The sequence below is a fragment of the Ischnura elegans genome, chromosome 11, assembly GCF_921293095.1.
Source record: "Ischnura elegans chromosome 11, ioIscEleg1.1, whole genome shotgun sequence".
NCBI lineage: Eukaryota > Metazoa > Arthropoda > Insecta > Odonata > Coenagrionidae > Ischnura > Ischnura elegans.
This window is the reverse complement of record NC_060256.1, coordinates 50,341,728-50,365,778: the sequence shown is the minus strand read 5'-3', so window position 1 is coordinate 50,365,778 and position 24,051 is coordinate 50,341,728. Positions and strand designations below refer to the sequence as shown.

Below are 24,051 nucleotides of genomic sequence, written 5' to 3'. Positions count from 1 at the left end.
TTTTGCATAGCATTAACACTGAGCCATGGAAAACCAATAAGAGTATTATCAGAAAAGTATGTCCGATTCTAAATTCCGGGACTAGCTGCACTTTACAGAGCCACCCTCAATGCACCGAAGTGCAAAATTCCACCGAGGATAAATCATTTGCCTTGAGCAAGATTCAAACAAAGTATTTCTGTCATAAAACTACAGTTTTTAACACAGTATAGATTTTCTCGTTTTCAGTAACATGAGATTTCACATTTTTCTGAGGAAGATTTCGAAAATGATCCAGCACAGCTTATTTTTGGGTAAAATGATGCAAACTAGACTTTTGGCTACGAATAAGGGTAGGTCACAGGAAAAAAACATGATTTCTTTGAAAAAACAATGTTTCCCTCCTCAGCAGAATATACATAGAGTGCACAGTATACACAGACATGGCTATCAAGATACATAAAATACAGTGATTAGAGCACTTGGGTTCAAGAATTGAAAATTAATAGCGTTGTAAAATTGAGGAAGATACAAACAAACGATCAAATCATAAGTCCACATATTTTATGAAGCACATTTATTATCCATTAAATGCCAGCACAAAACTGTATAAATACATACTCCAAACAGTCAAAAAACAAAAATATAAGTCACATTCAACATTATCAATGGCACATCTTGCTTAGGTATTTCAAATTCACTTAAAAATTTTAAATATTGATTTCATGTTCACCGAGAGCATGCTTATAATATTTTTTTTCCTATTTTCTTCCAACAATTTATATAAATCCAAAATTATTGAGCGTATTGCCATGAACTAAATTCAACAGCAAATTTGAATCACATAGCCGTCCAGGGAACTCCCACGAACACATACGCAAGTTCTTGTAAAACAGGACTTGGATTAATCACAACCATTACGATATGGGAAGAAGGGTAATTTTACCCGGCTAAAAAATTAACATCTCTAAAATCTTAATTCCAGAATAATGGTTAAAGAAAATGAAGAATATATTAACCTTGAACATAAAAATAAAATAACCTATTGATATTCATCAAAAACTGCTTATAAATATATTAACTAAAACCCATTACATAGATTTATTTTTTCGATCATAATTGTCCTTATGTACCAATATTGTACATTTTCATCCCATTAACATAATGCAAAACATACAAATAATGTCACCAAACAGTAACTTAAATAAAATGACAATCACTAACTCTCTGGGATAAAACAACGAGTAGGTGAGGGCCTTGAGGAAGAAATGCAGAAAAAACCTCTTTGAAAGGAATTGTAACATGAGTTCAGCATAGCTTCACATTAGAAGTAGGTATTATTGCAAACAAACAGAGTAAAATTTTAAAATGCTATAACAAACATGAAATTAAATTCTTAAAAGTACTCTCTCAAGTTCACTACTGACAATAACACAGTTAACCCTTTCACTACAATATATTTCCTCAAACAGAATACATATGTAGCTTGTATTTTTTTTTAAGTTTTTGTATACATAATCATCTTTTTACTATGACATTAGTCTCCAGGACCAAACTAATAAAAGGTAGACTGCATTGATATTTTTAAGAAAAGCCACAGAATAATAATTTTTAATTAATGCTTGGAGGCATTAACAGTACACTTCAAATATCAAAATAAACATGTTCAACAATGGAACAGAAAGATAACAAATGGCTACACAAAGAAAAATAAAAGAAAAATGTTTGCTTGTTTCAGTAAACAAAATTCCTTCTCCTATTAAAAGGGAAATAATCATGCTTAGTGCACAGATGAAACATACACTAATGTTTAATCTGATGGTATGTATATTCAAGAAATAAATTAAGGTTTACCTGCAAGGTTGGCTAAGAAAGCAGAAAGTTTTGGAAAAACATTGAAGGGACAGGAAACCTCACCTAGAAAAAAACCTAGAAAACTCACAGCCAAAAAAATGAACATTCAAATGCAAGCAGTGAAATGCAAAAAAAATAGAACTCAACTGAAGAATTTTAACTTACAAATATAAAGTAGTCAAAGGATTAAAAGCAAATTATTTCAACATTGACAAAATTAAACAAACACTGATATTGAGCTTTCCTGCCATCTGAAAGACATTTCTCATTCTTCCCTACAGGATATACCAACTCGGGTACAGGAAAGAGGGTGCTGACTTGGGTTGATGCTTCAACATTAATGAAAAGTCCAATAAATACAACAGCAACAGATAACTTAAGCCATAGCCTAAAGTTCTAATACGAAAGAAAACAAATATTAAACAATCACCTTCATTCAGGTTAAATATACATTTCAAGTTGAAGCATGACTAGGTATAGAAAAGTTTCCCAATGCATAACCTGATATGTAAGCTTGTTTTCATTGATGTAGCAATACTTTCTTCAATGAAAATACACAGTGACATCTATTAACCACATAATTTAATGACCACAAAATGTCAACAGTATGTTTTTGATCATGGGTGGCTTTACAAGGCTATTTAATAAACAATGTAGTTTTGCAGTCACTAAATGAAAAGCATACCAGTGGCAAAGCTTAAGGGATCAAAGATCACAGAATAAAAGCTCCTTCAAAACAATACGTATATCATAATGCCCTGGGTATAATTACGCTTGCAATGATATTCTAATCACTCTTTTATCAGTTCACTAACAGCAAATATTTTTCTCACGTCTTGAATCAGCCTATACATACTTAGATATCCTTGCCTGATACCACACTCTCCAAGTTCTTAGCCAAGACACAAGCATTCAAAAGTCTATTAATCTCTCAATGCACCAGAATCTCATGAGTCAGATCAGAGAGCGTATATAGTGGCAGTGTGTCATCCACTCGTTAAGAAGTCTATTGAGAGTCAGAATGCCAAACCTCGGAGCTTATCTATGCAATTTTATGGAAATTTAGGATAAATTTTTTTTTCCTCTGCTTTATCAGACTAAATTAAAGGATTAAGTTCTCTCCATGGTATCCAGGTTAGCTGCGACAAGTTGTTTTCAAGATGATGTTTTGTGGCTGAACTCAGACCTGATCTGAAGATGTGGTCAGCATAGGTCACAAAACGTCATCTGGAAAACAACTTGATGCAGCTAGCCCAGAAACAATGGAGAGAACTGCAATCCAGCACTGCGAAAGCCTCAAGCAGAAATCTAAATGTTTAAGCTTTCATGCATTTATTCCAGCACCACTTTGGATGTTCTTTGCCAATCTGATTACCCTTCTCAAGCTATTGCCACTCATGGTCACATAATTTAAAACAAAGGCTACATTTATCATCCGTCTGTCTACAATCCTCACCTCTATTTTTTTAAATTTTGAATGCAGCCACAGATGGTAGTAAACTTCACTTGGTGATCAAACTTTGATCATCAACAAAAACTTGAGTTCCCATAAAAATGCTGCGATGTTATACACATTAATAAATGTTTATATAAATATCACAAGGATACATGAATACATAAATGAGGCATTGATTAACCAACAAGTTCACCTCACAGTAAGAATATGTACGTATCAAATCAGGGCTCAATTCTTTCATATGAAATTCTATTCACTAAAAGTTGAACAGTACTACCACAGATAGAAGATAGCAAAATGCAGTACATTTATACTCTCAAAATTGCTTTCTGCTTAAGTCAGATTTTCTTAGCTTTTTGTACTTTAGCAAATGTCCCTGACAGAATGATTGAAGGGCAAAAAATGTAAAGCGATCCCTAAGACATGTAAAAAGCAATGGCTGTCCAAAAAACTGGAGGGATTAATATCAGGATGGAATATCAATTGAAGATTTGAACCAAGTCTATTTCATCTTTTGGTTCACTTGTCACTCTGTGATGCAAACACCATAGGTGGATAAAGAACAAACTACATCTCAAAGTTAAATTTAAGTCAAAAGTAGTGACGTAAAAAAATATGGAGCTGTACAAGTATTGTACAAGGTAAAAATAGCACACTAAAAATAAATAAAACGAGATCTTAGTTCTCTTTCACAGAAAGATCAATCACATCATTAGTTTTTTTAAAGCAAACATTATAATCAAAATATAATGGTGAATATTTCTCAAGTTCTTTTGAATAAATATATCTCTTGACATTACTGGAGATAGGCCAGTATTTTTTTCTACCTTGCCTATCTTCAATAATAGAAAGATATATATTATTATGAACATTAAAAAATGACCACTCAAGATCAGAAGCTGTTCCAGAGAGGGATCTGTGGGCTACAGAACCTTTAGCTTTAACCAATTGGCCAACAAATTGGTAAAAAGGCAGTATCTGTTATGATACAGAGAAATTCTGAAGTAAGAGTACAAAGAATGATCATGATGAATGATAGTCTCAAAACTATTTTTTAAGCTTATACGATAATTCTTGGATACTGCATTAAAAATCTTCAACTGGACTGTGACATGATTCTCTTTTATACAGGTTACATTATCTTCAAGTAAGCTTGCTTGGACCTGGTCACATTACCTTCAAGGCAGGGGAAAATCACTCATAGAGTAAATGTTATCACTGCAGGTTGATTCAAGGTGCCATCAAGATTGCTAAAACACAGATTTAGATTTGCCAATCCCAAGTTTCATCAGTGATTCTCTGGGAATCTTCAGATCAAAAGTACTGCTCTTCAGTTTTGATTGGTATTATTTGAAGAGATGAGCAGTGCCTTCAGGAGCACAAGAGAGCCACTGAGTAAATGCAGTTCAACCTCTCCCCGCCTGCTTGGATCTGGCCACAACATTATCTTCAAGGAGGGGAAAATCACTCTTGTAGAGAGAAATGTTATCACCCAAGGTCGACACAAGATGCCATCAACATCGCTAAAACACAGAACAACATGGACAGAGAGGTGGGGTATACTCTCCATCAATCATGAAGGAGACCACTTAGAGAGGCAAAAAATCAGCTAACAGATAGATATAAAAAGATGGTAAAGTACAGCTACATTAGACCAAGTAAACCTTCAGAGCAGCATCTCTGATCTGATAATATTAGGAGGATTACTGGCAAAAATTTCTAGCAAATAGCAAATCTGGAGGTGATGTAACCCAAAAAACAGAGAATCATCAGAAACCTAAGAAGTAACATGTACTGTAACATGTTTCAAAGCAATGTGTTTGACCCATTAACAATTTGCCCAAGATCCCTCTCTTTCACAAACTCCAAGAACTGCCACTACTCCACCATTACTCACTCAGGAGGCTTGGTGGAAACTATGACTAAAATAAATTTTTCAAAATCCTCAAATAGTTTTTGAGCTCATCACAAGTAGTGGTAGGGAGACCTCTGAGGAACAGTGCCTTTCCTTTAAGGCCTCCTTCCACTCCTTCTGGAGGGAGAATATAATCCAACTCACTATTTGCCCTTGAGGGATCAAATTCTACCAAATTCTCATTGCTATCCTTCAGATCATCGTACTTCCAAACAGCTGGGTGCAAGCTTTTACCTTGACGAGCCACCATGTACACCTTATCACAGGCATGAGCTTTGGATATATGCTTGACGGCAAAGTTCCCTTGATCAGGCAGGTATTGAATGCAATTCGCTTTGGTTTCCTCACTGACATCTTGGCTATCGACAGGCAGTGTTCCTTCCAGGATAAGGCCAACCACAACAGCCCAATGAGCTCGATGCCCCTTTTTCTTGCAAGGAGAATGGTTAAAGTCAGCATCATAACTACAAAATGCTAAGGAAAAATCACAAAATGAACTATGAAAGCGTGTGCTCCTAGAAAAAAATGGAACGTCATTAAAAACATCTGAAAAAATAATTGAATGATGAGGTACCGATTGACAGTAACAAAATTAGAGCAAAATTCAAAATATGAAGCACAGAAAGTGTCACCTGTCACCAGTGATTTTGAAAGGATTTTATTTTCCTGTAGGTTGAAGAAAACAAGATAGCACTTTTTCCACATGTTTTACTTCGGTAGTACGCGTTTCAATCACTAGGTCATCATTGGGTAAATGCACCTATGAGGTCAAGGTCTATGAGCCAAATATATGAGGGCTATTCACAAAGTAGGAATTTTACGTTTGCCGTCACTATGCGCCCACCAGTCGCGTATATCTTGGTGTCCGTGTGCTTTGCACATATGTCAGCATCCAGCCGTGACAATGGGAATGTCTCCACACTGCCCATTTTTCGATACATAAATGGAAAATGAGCTCTGCAGTTGAAAATCCCGCCAGTTGCGAGGTGCAATCAGTGATACATTTTTTATTGGCCAAAAACTTCAAACCGATAAAAAATTATCGTCAAGTGTGTGAAGTGTACAGAGAAAATGTAATGAATGAAAGTTCTATCAAGAAATGGTGCATTATGCTTGAAATTGGCCAAGCTAATGTTTACAACGAAGAGAAGAGTGGACGTCCGAGCATTGTGACTGCCGAACTGGTCACTAAAGTTGATGAAAAAGTTTGTGAAAACTGCCGTTTCACAATAATGGAGTTTTTGCTTTGTTTCCCACAAGTTTCCAGGATTTTCTTGATTGTAATTGTCATGCAAAGGCTTGGCTACCACAAATTTTGATCAATATGGATGCCGAAAATTCTTACAGACCATCATAAAGGTCAGTGAAAACTAAGAAACCCAAAAGGTCTTCGCACTGCACCCAAGAACTTCTTAATGCTTTCAAATGGAAGGTTTTCCTCATTTGCACTATGGTCTCGATCTTGCACCATGCGAATATCACTTGTTTCCAAGAATGAAGACCTGGCTAGCAGCACAGCACTTTGACGACGACGACAAACACTGGATGCTCATTACTTTTGGCTGAGATCGCAGGCGGCAAAATTCTATGATGAAGGAATTCCAAAGCTTGTCCACCGATATGATAGGTGTCCCAATTTGTTTGGTGGTTATGTAGAAATGTAGTATTTTTTCGCTCTTTCAGATGTATATAATTAAATCTTTTTACTATACATTCTTAGTTTTTTCTTTCTCTCCAAAACATTCCTTACTTTGTGAATAGCCCTAGTACATACCATGCAAAATCACAAGTTTTTGAAAGCTGCAGGGCAACAGAATTTAGGGCTATTCACAGGCTGAAATTTGACTTCATTTTCAATAATTAATAAAAAATGTACTCTCATTGATACGGAAAACAACTTGGGCTGAAAAAACTTTTGCAACAAATTGAGTTGCAAAAAGTGATTTGGCTACTTTTGGAACCACCATTTCATCCTTCCATTGGAAATAGGTAGAAAACCTTAGCCCTTGCGAGAAAGAACTGGTGTGACATGCATAATTAACAAGTCAACTGTTACTGGTTAAATATATTCATTGCTGGCAAGGCCCTAACCAGAAAAAAATTAGGTAGGAATACTTTTGTATGGATATTTTAGGGGATTAGTGGGAGAGGGAGTAATTAAGGGTGCCCCTTTTAAACTTTACCAGAGGGATTTGAACCCTCCCTCTGAATGCAAAGTAATTTTAGCGATAACTGTAAGAGTTTCCAAGAAACAGATCAATCACTAATGCAGGATTGCCCACAAGGGGGTCTGGAGCAGGTTGAAAAAATTAGCTAAAATAAATTTGGGGAAGAGTTGAAAAATTAATTAACTCAATGAATGCTTCATAAAAATGACAGGAACAGAGCCAGGGTGGATGCTGGAGCTGCTAGGAGTGGACCTTTAGCCCCTCCAAAATGTTCCCCTTATGGTGACACCCACATTGCATCACCTGAGGAAACCACTAGCTCAGGGACACCTATCTTCCGACACTCCATTTATCAATATGGCTACATTTCATAATTTCTACCAATAACCAACAATGAATTTAACTTTAAGTATTATGCGAACGAAGTATATAGGTGAGTTAATGAAATGTATGGTTTCCAGGTTGGCGTGAGTAAGCAAGGAAATATAAGTACATATAGGCAACCTGTATCACATAATGCCTTCCCTGTTTATATGGTATGACTAGTGACTTAAAAACCATTTACTGCATGATGTGTTGATTTTTCTCAGCTTAACATTAAAATTAAACTGTAGTTAAAGATGACCATTTAACAATAACCATATTAGGTATAGTTACTAAAAAGTATATTAAGATGGTTAATTGCATATAAACTTAGGCTGAAAGGAGAAAAATTAACTTTTCGAAGTTCAAAACAATTTAAACAAAAGAATTTCAAACCAAATAATGGTAAATTTCACCAATAAATGGAAATGAAATAAAGTAGGATTACAACTGGTCACCTGAATTATTTATATTTTGGTAATCATCATCATCAGTTCTAAGATTGCTTTCATGCAGCCACCCATTCAATTTCCCTATCAGCTTTTCCTTTCAGTAAAAGAAGCAATTCTAATTCCTTAAATTGCCTTCATTGAGTGCTACAGGCTCTTCTGATAGTTTCATAAACACTGTAAACCTTCAATTAGACATTCATTGGCATCTTGCATAATATTTTCTTAGGAACAATGCCTGATATGATGCCTTTAATAAAACATCAATTCTAATACCTTTTTTAGAATTTCTCCAGCCCCTTGGAATTAAGCCGAATACAAATGGATAATTAGGAGCTTAGACACACATTAAAAAAACAAACCTATTTTTTGCTAGATTTGATACTTATTTCTTTAGAGTCATTGGAAGGAAGTTATTGTTGCAAACCATTTCAACGAAAATAATATTAAATAATAAATTATCATTTTTATTGAAATGGTTTCATTTCAACAATTTAATAACTTGGATAAGAAAGTTTTGAATGGTCAAATCCAACTTTGAATATTTTTTCCTCCTTTGAGAACAAAACTGCGAACCTTAGGCTATCCCTAGAAAAAAAATTGCCTTTGCAAAAGGAAAATCACATTGCGTATCTGAGCTGTATCAGTTGGATTTATTGATCACTCTGGCTGGCCCCAGTCAAGATTTCAAGATCCCTAGCCAAGATTCAGGACTGTTTTCGAAAGTGCCCACTTGTCACTTGGCCTGTTCCGAAACCTGACTATAGTCAAACCACTCCGCTTACCAATCCTGACCAAACTCAGCTGGATTGGTAAATGAAGTGAGTACGATTAAGAAATAGAAGACTTGTCAATGCCAATATCACATGATTGATAATGCATAACAAATTTCAGATTGTCTACTTGCAGAAATATATGAAAAAATCTCACAAAGTTTGTAAAATATTAACTTAAAATGTATGCAAAATAAGAATTAAAATTAAATTGTTCCTGAGATTCTAGGGAGCAGGTGGCTAATTTAGCATCCAGACATTAGCAAACTGAAGAAAGCAGCGGGAATTCTACAAAAACTGTAGTCAGGTCTTGCAATGCACATTATGAGATCTCAAAAATTTGAGCTAACAAAGAATACAACCTGGATTTTTCAGTTATTATTTCATACGAAACAAATTGGAAATGGTATTATAGAATTCAGTAATTATTTTGACATATATAGCCAATATTCATTCATTATTCAGACCCAATTTTATGAAGCCAAGTTACATGACGAAACTCTGAGGCATATTTAACTGAAAATTAAAGTCAAAGATGCAGAGTTGAAAAAGTCAAAGATACAGAGTTGAAAAATTAAAGTAAAAAATATTGCAAACAATAGGCTGCATGGTAAACTTCAGGATTATAATTCAAGAACTTCAGCGAACGTCAGCTGCCATAAAAGGAGATACCGGTTATAAAAAGATGTCACCCTGTACATCACAATTATAACATTTAGCCACAATTAGATGCTCATACTAATGCACCTTAGTCATACAGCTGGCATATGCATAATTCATGTAAATTCCATAGGAAGTGATTAAATGGTTCAGAGTTCACAATGATGAATTTAGAAGGTGATTTTTCAATAGAAAACATAGGCATCAGATATTGCCATTATTCTCTATTAAGAATATTCGTGATTGATTAATGATTCTTGCTTATTGAATGTCGAAATCAAAATCATCATAAGATGCAGTGGTGCAGCGAGGAGGGGGGGGTTTGGGGATAAAACCGCCCCCAGAGTTCACAGAAATTTTTAAGTTAAATCTATTTTACCTAATTGGATTAAAAATTCCTATAGAATAGTGTGAGGTTCAATAAAATATCCCTCACAAGGCCGTAAAAAATCACCATTTTGAACCATTTATCTTAATTTTTTTTCCGGCGGAAGGCCTCCGCACCTCCCGCTAACCCTGGCGGGTAAGCAATACCCAAAGCACCCCAGTATTAGTTGCGCCTAAAACCCCCCCAAGCCTTAATTCCTAGCTGTGCCCCTGATAAGATGATGCATATATGATGATTTCGACAGACATAGTTTGAAGAGTGAGCCTAAATTGTACACCCAGTGCAGAGAGATGAAGTCAGTATGCTCCTTCTAAGAGGAGCAAAACTACCCCAAATATCATCACTCCGCTCCCAAACAAACAATCCATTCAAGTGGTCAGTACTAACAATAAAGTTGGAGTAGAGCAGAGGAGCAATTCAGGTACCTATTTTAAATATTATAACTTCATCATTTTAAACAATGGCACCTAGAAATTAAACAGTTAATATGAATTCACGTACAGGATTAGTTAAAGACCTTCGATCATTAGTATGTAAACAGGTATGTCTTGTATATGTACTTCACCATAGAGGCAATAGGTCCCCACATAAACCCAGTTTTTTGGTTGAAAAGGGTAAGGAAAAAAATAAGGCATGTGATTCAAGAGTCCAAAGCGAACTCCTCATTACTAATTAAGGAAATTTTTGGATGCTAGGAACAATATTTTGCCCTAAAAGCATACACAGTAAACCTGATAGCAGATACAGGCCTGCAACAACAAAGCTCCTTTACAAACTGCATTCTTCTCATAAACTTAGCAATGTATCCTATAAAATGGCTTGAAGGGACTGTAATTGGTTGAGTGTCTTTTAAAGTGTAAAGACTGAGGAATTAAGTGTCTCATTAACAATGGCAATATTCCACAAAATAAACTTTCCGATAATTGATTTCATTCAACAGCTCATTTTAAATACTTAACAAATACTGAAAGCCACAATCGCTAAACGAAAGTTTTTATATTTGCTGGCCAAAACTCAATTAAAGGGAAACAATAAATATTTCCTTTAACCATAGAGGGTAATGAACAAGGATACGGAATTAGAAGCAATCCTCCGCTGATTATTTCATTAATAACGGCTTCCCTGTTTTGTATACCACTTTCCAGTACTTCGACATCACACCCGATCAACGTTTTAGCAATGTCAGCCATGTAGTGCACTGAAAACATCTCTCCATTGTTAGAAAATCCTTTGGATTTGGTATGGTTGAATATATCCTCCACTTTCATTGAATTAGTCTGGCATGAAGACACCATACTTAGAGCTGCTAAACCACAGCTGTAATTGAAAAAATGATCAAATATAGCATTGCATGTAGGTAGTAACATATCACAAAATGTCAATCACCAATTCCGCTCTTTTTACCGACGAGACATAAAGATAGAATGCTTAGAACGGAACACAATAATAAACTCTGCACTAAGTCATTTACTACAAAATAAGAGCAATGACCAACCATGTTGCGAAAAGAGTACCTAGGTCAATGAACTGGAACCCCTCAATGAGTACTTATAGACCTCTTGCGCAACAGTGGAACAAATTTAAACTTACTTTGGGCCATCCTGCAAAACTGGAGTCAAGTATTTATAGTTGAATACGAATGCCTTTTCATCGGTAACCAAAGCTGAGATGATAATTCGAAACAAATCTTTCAAATCATCCTCAACTTTCTGACATTTCTTCGGAGAATCCACAATACTGCAAACCTTGAACTGTCCCTCGGCAAATAAATAGAGTGGAGGAGGCGGATAAGGTATTCCTGCTATCTCCTTAAATGGAGGACTACGGTCGTTATCATTATTATTGCACTGAGACATTTTAACAGCGGATCTAATCCGTGTAATATTTTTTCAATCTTGCCCCCACCCTCGCCTCGCTCGATGATATCCGCTGTTCTTCTATTTCATCGGAAAAATTGAGGTTCATTTGTTTCAATGTTTTGTTGTTTGCTGTCGGAGGTTTGTGTTCGTTTATGAATGTAAAAGCATCATTAATTTCATTGTGTTGGAATTATGGCGACGTGTTAATATTTTTTATGATTCTTATGCTTTAAACACTTTCCTCGTTTCCTTTAATTTAGTGCTGCTAGTTTCATTGGAAAATGCCGGCTGTATTGGTTGAAAAACCAAAGCGAAATGAGGCGATGTGGAATGCATTACGCGCTCACATCGTTCGTGAAAGGCAGAAAAAGAAGCAAGGTTTGATCAATTTTACATCATCTGCGTGTTTTCGCTGTGTAAAAGATATCAATATATCGACTTATTCGTTTCAGAGCAAGAAGCCGATGCTGAAGTTGAACGGCAACGTAAGGAACGTGAGCGGCAACAGAAGCAGGATGTCATGACTCTGGGTGAAACAAGAGAACAGATTTCCCATCTTGAAATAAGACTTTCTCAGCTAAAAGACGAAAAGCATCAGTTGTTTCTACAGCTGAAAAAGGTTCTCAACGAAGATGACATTCGTCGTCGCCAACTTGTGAAGGAATCGAAGTAGGTGTACAGCACTATAATTAATATTTTTTTATGATATATATGATTTCAAGTATTGTATATCTGCATTTCGACTACTTTCATCGCCTTGGACTTGTATGAGCAATTTTAATTTTGCTAGTGCTATACTGATAATAATAATTTGTACTACTCTAGGCTTATCTTTGCCTCGTGCGGCATTCTGTTCACGAGCCGCTAAAATGGGTTACGAAAGCAATTTGTTGATGATCACTTGCTGTAAATTTCTTTAGCATGTGTAATTTCCTGTATCTTAATGGTTTTCGTGCGTTAGAGAAATATTGGTGTGTTTTTAAAGTCCGTCATTACATTTGAGGCTTAGATGACTTGGGTTATTAATTTTGGGGCACAGTACTAGCATTATGAGTCTAATATATGCCGTATTTTATAGTGAAATGATGAACATGCATGGCGGTTATCCTACGGGTGCTGTGGCTCTCGGTTCGGGTGGACATCCTCAGATTTTCCTGCAACCGAACATGTCCTTGGCGGGACGCATGCCGCTCTACAAAGGGCCTCCTGGGCACGGGCATACCTTGCTGCCTCCCCTCAGCCAATACGAGGTGCTGCCCAACGGTGCAATGATGGTACGTCAGAAAGCATAGTATATATAGGAGTATGTAATTGTAGTTGCTGAGAGCAAGTGATACAGACATTTATGGCAATGCATTTACGCACGCTGAATGCTGTTACAGGAAAAATTAGTTAATTTATCCAAAAATCGCAAATGCCTGTGTATTTATTGGATTTTTAACTTCATATAGAGGACATGCTATGAGTTTGGAAGGCTATCACTAATGAAATATTAAATCTTGATCAGTAAAGTATAGTGATTGTTCTCAAATTGATGAATTGATATGTGCCAAATTTCATTGAAATCTATGTCGGAGGTTGGCAAAACCTAAAATTTGTTGTTAAAGATGTGCAGAACGACATCTTCACCTCTCTTCTTGACCTCTCTTAAGTGGCACTCTCGTTTGCGTAGCTAACTGGTTAATTATTTTCAATTTAACAAATTGCTAACCTAACAATCAGTGGTAGATCCAAGATAGGGGCAAGAGGAAGGGGGGCTAAGTGGGGTTAAAAATTCCAGCAGTAGTGGGGGTCGGAAAAAAAAAACATTATATCAAGTGTAAATTGGATATCCAAGGGGGGCAATATCCCCCTTAGCCCCCCCATAGATATGCCATTGCTAACAATTAAGGGCAATTATTCAAATAGTCAGATTCCTATTTGATTGACACTTTCTATTCATGCATCTTAAGGTATTCTTACATGAAAACTGATTTTGCTAGCTTATAGGAGTGATTTCGTGTTATTAAACAGTAATTTAGCCTGAGGATCTAATATGTATTTTTCCACTGAATATCCATTCATACAATCATTAATAGTCACCAATTCTGTTGTTATATTTAGATTTTATACAATTTTTTATCTAAACATTAGTTTTTTTGTATCCTTTAACTGTTCACCATGGCTAGTTTTCTTCTCTTTTGGCTGCAATTTTTGCACTCATTAATGACCTCTCTATTTTGGAGCTCATAAGCTCCAACTGGTATGATGGACTTGTAGTGAATTTAGCTTTCTCTCTTTCAGGGTGCCCTTAAAAGAACTCATAGCCCTTCACCACCTCTGCAAGGATACCACCAAGGATATGGTTACAAGCCAGCCACTATGGCTGCATACCCACAGCAAAGTAAGTGGAGTGATCTGAGGTAGACCTTTTCTAATGGGATGGGAAATAAAACTGTTTGTCTGATACAATTCCCAAATCTTTATTTGATTGCAGAAGTCGACGATGGTCGTAGGGGCCATGAATATGTGAGAGCTGTCCTCTGGAACAGTAAGTACTTAACAATAATAAAAAATTCTTTGAGCAAGGATCTCACTGATATACATATGTAATATTGAGGCTCATATGTATTAGGAATTTCAATATTTAATGCCTATACATACTCTTAATTCTCAAGTGTAGCATGCTTTCATTCATAACATGCTGGTCAGTCTTTGACTGTTATCCGCCCATCCCCAAAATTTCCTATATAAAGTGCAGTTTAATATTATGCCCAATACACCTTCTGAATCTTGGCTACTGACATTTATGCTCATTGGAACTATTGAAATTCGAAATTGTATTACTGAATTAATATTAGTATGCTCGGAGATATTTTTCATGAAGTATCTACCAATTAATTCTTATCCATAGTATGCATTCTTTCATCTATTATATAATGCACATCGAATAACTTTGAAATTTTGCAAAAAAACATGGAATTCGTTGCTATTTTAATCCTTTGGTTCCACAGCCTTCTCCTGCCTACAACTCATATTCTCTATATTTCTTTAAAATACAGAGAACTCCCCTCTGGCCCCATACCCGCCCACTCAGCCCCCTGCTGGCAGCAGTGGTGCATTCTACTCTCACGCACCAGTTGGCGCGGCGACTGGCGGCAGCCCCCAAGTTGTGGTGGGAAGTGCACCCCCTGGCCATCCTCCCCATTCTCACCCAGTTGCCGTGGGCACCACGGCTGTGACGTATGCACCATCGACAGCCACCGCCCAGACAGTGTATACATATGCGGGTGCGCATCCTCAGTACGCACAGGCCCCCCCTGGGGCTCCTGCCCCTCCTAGAGATGAAGCGGCTGGCAAGCATCTGACGCAGCAACAGCAGGCACAAGCAGTGCCAACTGGGGGTTCCAGTGGAGCGGGGAATGTTTACATGAGCCATGTGGGTGGTCCCCCTCGTGGCATTCCTCACAACCAAGGTGAGCCTTCTCTTCTTCACTGATACCGTTTGGAGAATGATGACATTTTAGGCTCCACTATAAGATGCCTCATTTTGGCTCTTTCTTCTTGCAGCAAGTTGTAATACCATATAAAAATTAAACATGTGTACTAAAAATGTGGTATTTTTTACAAATCACTAGATTTCTTCTGATGGATTTTTGACTAAAACTTTTGCAATTTCAACAGAAACAACAAAAAAACTTAAGGGAAAATATCCGCATAAACTACTCTTACTAACATTTCTCCTCTCGTGCTGGAGAATATCAGAGTTATATTATTGTTAAACTCTGGCAAAGCCTCCCTCATAAGCAGGGAAATGATGTTGCTCTGATGAAAGTATACATGAATATACCCAGGAAAGAAGTTTTTTTTGCTATCAGTAATCTGCAAGAACGTCAATCATGGAGCAACAAATTTTCATTACTTTTTTCAGTCTAAGTGACCTTATTTTTGGGTTAGAGAATCATCATTAATGATGATAAATATTGAAATTTTCATGTAAAAAGTATGTATGAATTTTTCATGGCCATCCTTAGTAGGGTAAGACTAAAATGTGAATTTTTGTTGTTCATACCACAGGATTATTATGTTTCATAGTATGCAACCCATAACTCATGTAAACATTATTCCCTGTTTTATCTTTGAATAACCCAATGAAGTGTTTTCTCCTGTTGATATCATAGATGCCTTTCCAATTAAATGTTGGAATGAGTCGAAGAGACTAGGAAGTTACGTGACACATTATTCTGGCTTGCCATTTTTTACCTTTTTCCTCATAATTCAGGACCAGCCAAGTCATAATCAAGCCACTCCCTCTTCTCTTTAACTCATACGAACAGTTCGCATTGCATATGTACCAATGCTGTTTTTTTTTTCAGAAAAGAGTTCTTGGCCGTGCTTTGTCTTTTAAATCATTTGGACCTCTCTGATTTTGAAATAAACCATCCCACTGTGTTTTTTTACCATAAGTCATAAATTATTTTGACTGGCTAGATAGGCTTAGGTTGACTGGCAAATAAGTCATAAGTTATTTTGACTCGCAAAGTATCTGTCTCATAAATTTCATTAAATAGAGGTTTTACCTTATATTTATTATTAGCACAAGAAATTTCACTTATTTTTTGCCATGGTTCCTTGAAGTTAGGAGGCTTTCTCTTGTTTCAGCATATGTGGGGTCAATGCACCAGCAGCCATTAGAGCACGTGGGTACCAAGGGCAACTCCTTCCCTGTGAGTGCATCCGGTAGTGGCGTGGTCTCGGAGGCAGACAAGTATTACTCTGTTGGCCCCCCTCCACAGAGCTCCATGGCTGGTATTGGGATAAGACCTCCGACATCCCACGTCCCAATGCACGCCGCTTCTCTGCCTATCCAGCAGCCCTCCCAAGTAAGCTCACACCAGTGACATAACTATTGGGGGATGAGGGGGATAGAATCACCCCCAGAACCCAAAAAATGAACATTTTTGTCACTGCAATCCTACTTATTTAAAATATGGTTATTAGATGTATTAGTTTTAATTTGGGCTCTCTAATACATCCACATTTCTAGTGTAATGTTCACCTTTAATTCACCAATCAAATTAACTCATAAATAACAATTTGTCACAAACAAACATAATTGTCCTGAATAAGTCCTCACTTAGAAAATTTGGAAGCAATGACACCTACCGTTACTTCACAGATTAAATTATTCTTTTGATTTTTAATTATGCGAAGATGAGCTGTTCGATACTTAGTACGCGTCTTCAAACCGACTTGTCCAAGGGTGGTAACTTTAATGAAATGAAAAACGCGTAAAGATACTTAGTGGACTGTATTAACAATTGGAAAAGGTTCACATCACAGAATAGATGCTTCTCGGTTGTGGTCACGCCGAACACTGCCCCCTTGTCTCTGTCTCTGAGCGTGCAGTCCTCACACTAAATCATGTCACCCTAGGGCCGCCACCCCCGACCCCACCGAAGGCCCCTAACCCAGTCCTCCACTCATAGATCCATCGTCGACCTCCACTCACCCCAACCCTAAGGTCCAAACATACCGCCCGCCAAAAGGGACTAAAACTCCCTTTTCTCATTTTGTGAAGGGAGGGGACACAATTTTGTGATGGGACGTTTAAATTTTCCTTGTGAGTTCCGCACTGTGGCCACCCTAACAAGTCCATCAGCCCCAGGATGCACCTCGTCGATAACCGCAAGCTTCCAGGTTAATGGGGGTGTATTGTCGTCCTTGAGTAACACCACCATGCCAGGGCGAACGTTGCTGGACTCCGTTGTCCACTTGGCTCGCTGTTGCAGATGTGTCTAATAATCATTTGACCAGCTCCGCCAAAATTGCTGAAGTTTTGCTTGGAGTAATTGCCACCTGGAAAGCAAACCAACACGAGTATCGCTCAGATCTGGCTCAGGAGGGGAAGTCAAGGGAGCTCCGATGATAAAGTGACCAGGTGTTAAGGGCAAGGGATCATTGGGATCATTTGACAAAGGTGTTATTGGTCGGGAATTAAGGCATGCCTCTATTTGAGTTAAAAGGGTTGCTAGCTCTTCGAACGTTAGACAATTGGTTCCCATAAACCTTCTCAAGTGATGTTTCACTGATTTTACTCCTGCCTCCCAGATGCCTCCGAAGTGTGGAGCTCTCGCAGGGATAAAGTGCCATTGGATGCCTTCTTGAGCACTATAACCCTGTGTGATGCTTGATTGTTGAACTGCTAAGAAAGACTCAGCTAATTCTCGTAGTTCTCTAGCGGCACCTACAAAGTTTGAACCATTATCGCTGTATATCTGGGAACACCTTCCTCGTCTTGCAATAAATCTTCGCAATGCGGCGAGGAAAGCTTGGCTTGTCATATCACTCACAACTTCTAAGTGAATCGCCTTGGATGCCAAACAAACAAATATGGTGACGTAACATTTCACCTTTGTTTTAGTTCTCTGCGAACCAGACTTGATGAGCAACGGACCAGCACAATCCACTCCTGTGTTTAAAAATGGTCTTTCAGCCGTAACCCTATATTGTGGAAGTTGCCCCATAAGTTGCTTTGCTGCCTCTGCCTTCAACTTATAGCATGTCAAGCACTGATGAATAATTTTCTTTATCACATTCTTGCCATTGATGATCCAGTACCTTTGTCTCAGGGATGAATGTACTGACTGACAACCAGCATGCAACAATCTTCTGTGTTCTTCCTCAATAATTAACTTCGTAAGATGATGCTTAGGGGGAAGAATCGCTTGATGTTTTTGTTCAAATGGCAGTTGAGAAGCTTGGAGCCTTCCTCCTACTCTGAGAATTTGATTTTGGCAAATAAATGGGTGCAATGACTTCAGCTTGCTCTTGTTTGAGACTGCTGACTTGGTCAAGATATCAGTTATCTCGCTAGAACACTCCAATGGTTGCACTAACTTAATGCATACCGTTAGGGCTTCTTGCAACTCTGGACTTGTAAGTGCTCCGCTTCTCCGTAGCGACCGTTCACAACGCACGTTGAAGATAAATCTCAGCATGTAAGATACTACTCGTTGCAATCTATGTAAACTAGAGAATCGAAGTGTGATATCCTCCTGAGTTACTGCTAGACAAACAGTGTTTATCTTTTTCTCTTCGTTATGAATGTTCTTGGTAAATTCCTCGTGTTTCGATGGCCAACTTGCAGGTGAATTCACCATCCATGCCGGCCCATTCCACCATAAGTTGCAATTAATGAGGGCATCTCCAGTATTTCCCCTAGAAATCAAGTCTGCTGGATTCTCACCGGATGAGATATGCTTCCATTTGCATCCGGATACATTCTCCTGAATTTCTGAGACTCTGTTTGCTACAAATGTTTTCCATCTTGTTGGGCTTGTTGCGATCCAATGCAGCACAATTGTGGAGTCAGTCCACAAAAAACATTCCGAAATCTCTACCCTTAATGAATTTATCACCTTCTTGTACAGGCGTGAAAGTAGAAGTGCACCGCACAACTCCAATCTCGGAATGGAAATCTTTTTCACAGGTGCTACCTTAGATTTGGTGCATAGAAGTTTGACAGTGATGTTTCCGTCAATGTCAGATGACCTTAGGTAAATGCATGCTCCATAGGCTTCCTCGGACGCATCTGAGAAACCATGCAGTTGTATTTCTTTGAGGTTGTTATTAATAGTGACTTGTCTATCTATCCTGATGTTGTCAATGAAATGCAATTTTCCATACCAATTCATCCATTGCTGTAGCAGATCCTTTGGAAGTGGTTCATCCCAGTTCAACTTGGCCAACCAAGTTCGCTGCAGGAAGATCTTGCCTAGGATGACAATAGGGCTTATCAGTCCTAGTGGATCGAAAATTGATGCTATTGTGGCTAGTACCTGCCTCTTTGTTGGGTGATTGGCAACCCTTGAATCATCTTGATTACCCTTTAGAATTTGAAGTTTGTCTGTCCCTGGATGCCACAAGAGGCCTAAGGTTCTTATACCGTCACTGCCATCCAAGTTCAAAGGAAACTGCGTTCCTCTTATATCTGTGGGAATAGCATTGAGCAGTTCAGGGTTATTTGAACACCATTTTCTGAGCTGGAATCCACCTTTCAATAGTAATTGTTGAAGTTGACCTTGGATCTCGAGCGCTTCGTTTAAGCTCTGGCAACCGGAAATACAATCATCTACATATAAATCTCGGGATAGGATTTCTGCTGCCTTGGGGTACTCTTCAGCTTCTTCTCTTGCTAGTTGTTGCAAGCATCTAGTGGCGAGAAATGGAGCTGACGCAGTCCCGTACGTTACTGTTTGTAGCTCATACGTCTTCACTGGCTGATCCTCTGACTGTCTCCAAAGTATTCGTTGGACTCTGCAATCGTGATTGTCAACCTTGATTTGCCTGTACATTTTCTCTATATCGGCAGTGAAGGCTATCCGATGCAAGCGGAACCTAAGAACAATGGATTGTAAATCGTCTTGTACTGTAGGTCCTACCATGAGGATGTCATTTAGTGATTTTCTATTTGTAGTTCTTGCTGACGCATCAAATACAACCCTAGTCCTGGTTGTAGAACTACATTGCTTCACTACTGGATGATGAGGTAAATAACATGTTAAATGTGTCTTTGATGGCTCTTTGGAATTGGAAGTTTTAATTCCCGTTTCCCGTTATCTCGACCACTGCTATGCCTGGAGAGCGACTCTTGTGAATGTGAAGACTGCGCTTCTTGATCTCTTTCTAAAATGCTTCTCATTTTTCCTACCACTGCATAGTAGGTATTTTCAAACTCGTCCCTGTCCGCTTCGTGAGCCTCTCCTTCCTCTTCTAATTCAAGTTGTAACTGAATTTCGTCGTACTCTTTCCATATGCTTGGCATTTTATCCAATCGTACTTGAACTTGAGTGGCATCTGATTCTTCTACGAAATTATCGAGGAAGGTTTTCGCTCGTGTTAATTTACTCTTTGCTAAATCCCTTTTTCTAATAAGCACGCCTTTGGATGGCATGATAAAGGTATGGATAGGTGATTTAAGGATAAATGCAATACAAGAAAGGAGAAATATACCAGACTGAAGCGATACTTATCTTGGATTGGCTACCACGCCGTGCAGTGACGGTGACGTTGCGATGAGCTCCTTGTGGCGTGAGAGGCTTCCGACGACCTTATCTGCGTCAGCTGTGCTCCCGCCGAAGTCCTCCCCTATGTCCCCCGATGGTCCAGAAAATGCGTCGTAGATGCTAGCGCGGAGTAGGGTGCATCCCCTAGTGAGAGGCTATTCTCGACGCTTGCCGCCCGCCGACGATTCGACGCGTGGATTAACGATACAACACTAATGCACATAACACTAATATTATGCACAAACCGATCACATCTATCCGGCCCGAAGGACCAAAAAATGTTCGATACTTAGTACGCGTCTTCAAACCGACTTGTCCAAGGGTGGTAACTTTAATGAAATGAAAAACGCGTAAAGATACTTAGTGGACTGTATTAACAATTGGAAAAGGTTCACATCACAGAATAGATGCTTCTCGGTTGTGGTCACGCCGAACACTGCCCCCTTGTCTCTGTCTCTGAGCGTGCAGCCCTCACACTAAATCATGTCACCCTAGGGCCGCCACCCCCGACCCCACCGAAGGCCCCTAACCCAGTCCTCCACTCATAGATCCATCGTCGACCTCCACTCACCCCAACCCTAAGGTCCAAACAGAGCTGTGATGAATGTAATTTAATATATAAATCCACAGTGGTTGTGATCCATAGAAAAGATGAAAAGAAATTCTCATCCTCAAAGTGTATGTTTAGCCAATCAAAGCTTCGCACAAGTGGTGTGGTGCCTCGCTGCATTGTACATAAATAGGTTATGCAGTTGATTATATATAGTCGTATATCTAAGAAGTTGGCTAGTGCCATTTGAATGGTGCTACACATTCATGCTGTCGTGCCACCACAGGTGCATTATATGTTAGACAGTGGCGTAACTATGGGGGAGGGGGATTAGGGGATAGATTCACCCTCCCCCCATTTCAAAGCCACGGAGAAATAAAAAATATTTGAAACTATTCTCTAGTTTTGATATACTGCAACTGCATCTGCTTAAAATAAATTTTAAGTGCCAAAATAATGTGAAATATGTTTCTAGGCATGTCATTTTTCCAAAATTTTCCAGGCATTTCTGTTGCCTGAGGGGGGGTGCTACCTTTCAGGCACTACCATCCCCCCCAAAGCATATTCCTAGTCATGCCACTGATGTTGGAAATGAGTGCTTTATGCCTGATCGGCTGTGGATTGTCCTTGCTCAGTTACTGGTGCACTGTTCTCCATAATTGGGAATGACATAGACAACCAGGCACAGAAAAACCTTTTGAAATCAGTTTTTTGAGACCACTTTTGCTCCTATCATGTGTTATTTTAATCTTAGATTTAAGGTCCAAAGACTAAAGTTCATAGACATTATAATATCACAGTTTCATTTATAACTTACACTGAGTTTGTATGCCAGGGGAACAGACTGAGTACCAACCTTACAGTCACTACATAGATAGCAGTGGATTTTACGAGGGTTAGGACTAATGTTGGCTGGAGTATTCTGTAGACCATCTTGCCAACCAATTTGAACTTGGATGTAATCTAGTTTCTGTTGTACGTAGGGATGGACAGGATTTTTTTCGGACCCGGATTTAGATCGGATACTTGATTTCAGGTGTCAGATCTTAGGATATTTTCAGATCCAAATTCATTTTCAATTACCTGCTATACAACAAAGTAATTATTCAAGTTTCTTCTGGGTATGTTTAATCAAAGGATTGCTATTAAGATTTTCATACTCATATTACAGTAGACTCTCGTTAATACAAACAACGTTATTACGAAGTTCTCGTTTTTACGAAGCAAATCGTTGGTCCCGACGAAAAGGCCTATCCAAGCTTTAGGAAAAGAAACGTTATTACGAAATTACAAATCTCAGTCCCGGTCCCGGCGGTTACGATATGAACTTTATCACGAAGTTCCACACATAAGCTATGGCATTTAGATGTATATTCACTACACCAAGTATTAATAACTGCTCGTGCCAGGTTTAAGTTCTCCTCGTGTACTGTGCCCAAGAGCATCAATTATGGTTCTTTCTTCTGTGTACATGCAACATCATATAATAAGCTTCATTCCTGTGGAGTCGTTATGACCCACTCGTAATCGCTCGTAAATTGGACATACAGTTAGTCCACTTTCTACACACATTCGATTTACGAACTTTCAGTGATATGAACATTCAAAAATTTCAAATTTTGAATTTGGTGCCTTTCGATTGGGGCGATGCTATGCGGTGTGGTGTAGAGGAACTCGCACTTTGGGCATAATCTGAACAAAGTATCATTTAATCCGGTGTGAAGTTAGGAACTGTTCAGCGTTTCGCCCGTTGTTCCTTGCTGCGAAGAGCGATTTTTTTCGGCTCCAGCTGCATTGCACGCCCAGCTAGATCAGTTCGTCACAATCGTGAGTTAACGTACCATTGTTATGAAGTGTTGCATTCTGTAGGATAACCATACTCCTCGATGCCTTGCATTCAGTCCGGCCAGGGAGAGTTGTCCGATGATGGCACAATAGGAGGTGCAGATAACCCTTCACCAGCACGGTTTGCAGCCAATCGCTATCCCCCAAACGCAGCTCACACCATCGCCTAGTCATACAACGTTGTCAAATGAATAAAGAGCAGCGAAATAAGCCTATTCCAATAAAACATGCCCTTTCTTCGAATGCCCAAAACAAGTGATTCTTCCACTGGGTCCTTCACGCTCGTCATCCTTTCCGTGTCCTTTCTTCAGGGAGCCCTTAATAGGTGTTTCACTTTCTTACCTGGCAACGCTGCCCCGACCAGCAATAGCTGTGTTCTCAATGTTTAATAATTACTTTTTATTTCACTGTTCTGCGTTGATTACAACTGAAAAATATCATCATTTAAAAAGAACCGCAGAAAAAATAAATGGAGAGTAGGAGCACGATATTCAAAAGATAAATTCAAGTGGAAGGGGTTAATGTTAGCGTCACTCATTTCATGCTGTGGTAGCATGAAATTTAGATTTACATTTGTTATCCAACCTTTAATGCTAATGATTTTACTCTCTTTTATCCTGAAGGGTGCTAAGACAGGAAGTATTACATCTGGATACCCGATAAGGGCACAGCAGTCACCCCATGTCACATCGGGAAGTTATGTTTCAGCAGTATCCACTCCTCATGTAAGTACAATGATTATCCA

The 24,051-nt window shown here is 38.5% G+C and overlaps 2 protein-coding genes and 1 long non-coding RNA gene across 3 annotated transcripts in view; 1 reads left to right on the top strand and 2 right to left on the bottom strand.

Annotated features, from left to right (window-relative positions):
* Positions 1–539: 539 nt before the first annotated feature.
* On the bottom strand, positions 540–11,928 carry LOC124167963 (UPF0692 protein C19orf54 homolog). Its single transcript, XM_046546035.1, has 3 exons — positions 11,596–11,928; positions 11,080–11,322; positions 540–5,668 (listed from the first exon to the last, which is right to left on the bottom strand). Exons 1-3 carry the CDS (start codon positions 11,859–11,861, stop codon positions 5,212–5,214), a joined length of 966 nt encoding a protein of 321 aa, XP_046401991.1. The 5' UTR covers positions 11,862–11,928; the 3' UTR covers positions 540–5,211.
* A 4-nt stretch (positions 11,929–11,932) lies between these two features.
* The window catches only part of LOC124167961 (G protein pathway suppressor 2), a 17,095-nt gene continuing 4,976 nt past the window's right edge, over positions 11,933–24,051 (top strand). Inside the window, exons 1-9 of the mRNA XM_046546032.1 lie at positions 11,933–12,022; positions 12,125–12,242; positions 12,317–12,533; positions 12,943–13,138; positions 14,148–14,247; positions 14,341–14,394; positions 14,906–15,319; positions 16,506–16,726; positions 23,930–24,031. Of these exons, the coding sequence (XP_046401988.1) occupies positions 12,146–12,242; positions 12,317–12,533; positions 12,943–13,138; positions 14,148–14,247; positions 14,341–14,394; positions 14,906–15,319; positions 16,506–16,726; positions 23,930–24,031 (1,401 nt within the window). The 5' untranslated portion in view covers positions 11,933–12,022; positions 12,125–12,145. The remainder of the gene's footprint in view (positions 12,023–12,124; positions 12,243–12,316; positions 12,534–12,942; positions 13,139–14,147; positions 14,248–14,340; positions 14,395–14,905; positions 15,320–16,505; positions 16,727–23,929; positions 24,032–24,051) is intronic.
* Positions 16,668–24,051, bottom strand: part of LOC124167964 — a 27,529-nt gene continuing 20,145 nt past the window's right edge. The window contains exon 5 of the long non-coding RNA XR_006866801.1: positions 16,668–16,749. This is a non-coding gene — a long non-coding RNA (uncharacterized LOC124167964). The remainder of the gene's footprint in view (positions 16,750–24,051) is intronic.

Excerpts from the sequence above, each read along its gene's own strand:
- LOC124167963 (XM_046546035.1), bottom strand. The coding sequence starts at position 11,861 with ATGTCTCAGTGCAATAATAATGATAACGACCGTAGTCCTCCATTTAAG. Across the intron at positions 11,323-11,595 it reads GTTTTGCAGGATGGCCCAAA|CTGTGGTTTAGCAGCTCTAA; the intron begins GTAAGTTTAAAT and ends TTTCAATTACAG. Across the intron at positions 5,669-11,079 it reads GGAGGATTGCTTCTAATTCC|TTATGATGCTGACTTTAACC; the intron begins GTATCCTTGTTC and ends AGCATTTTGTAG.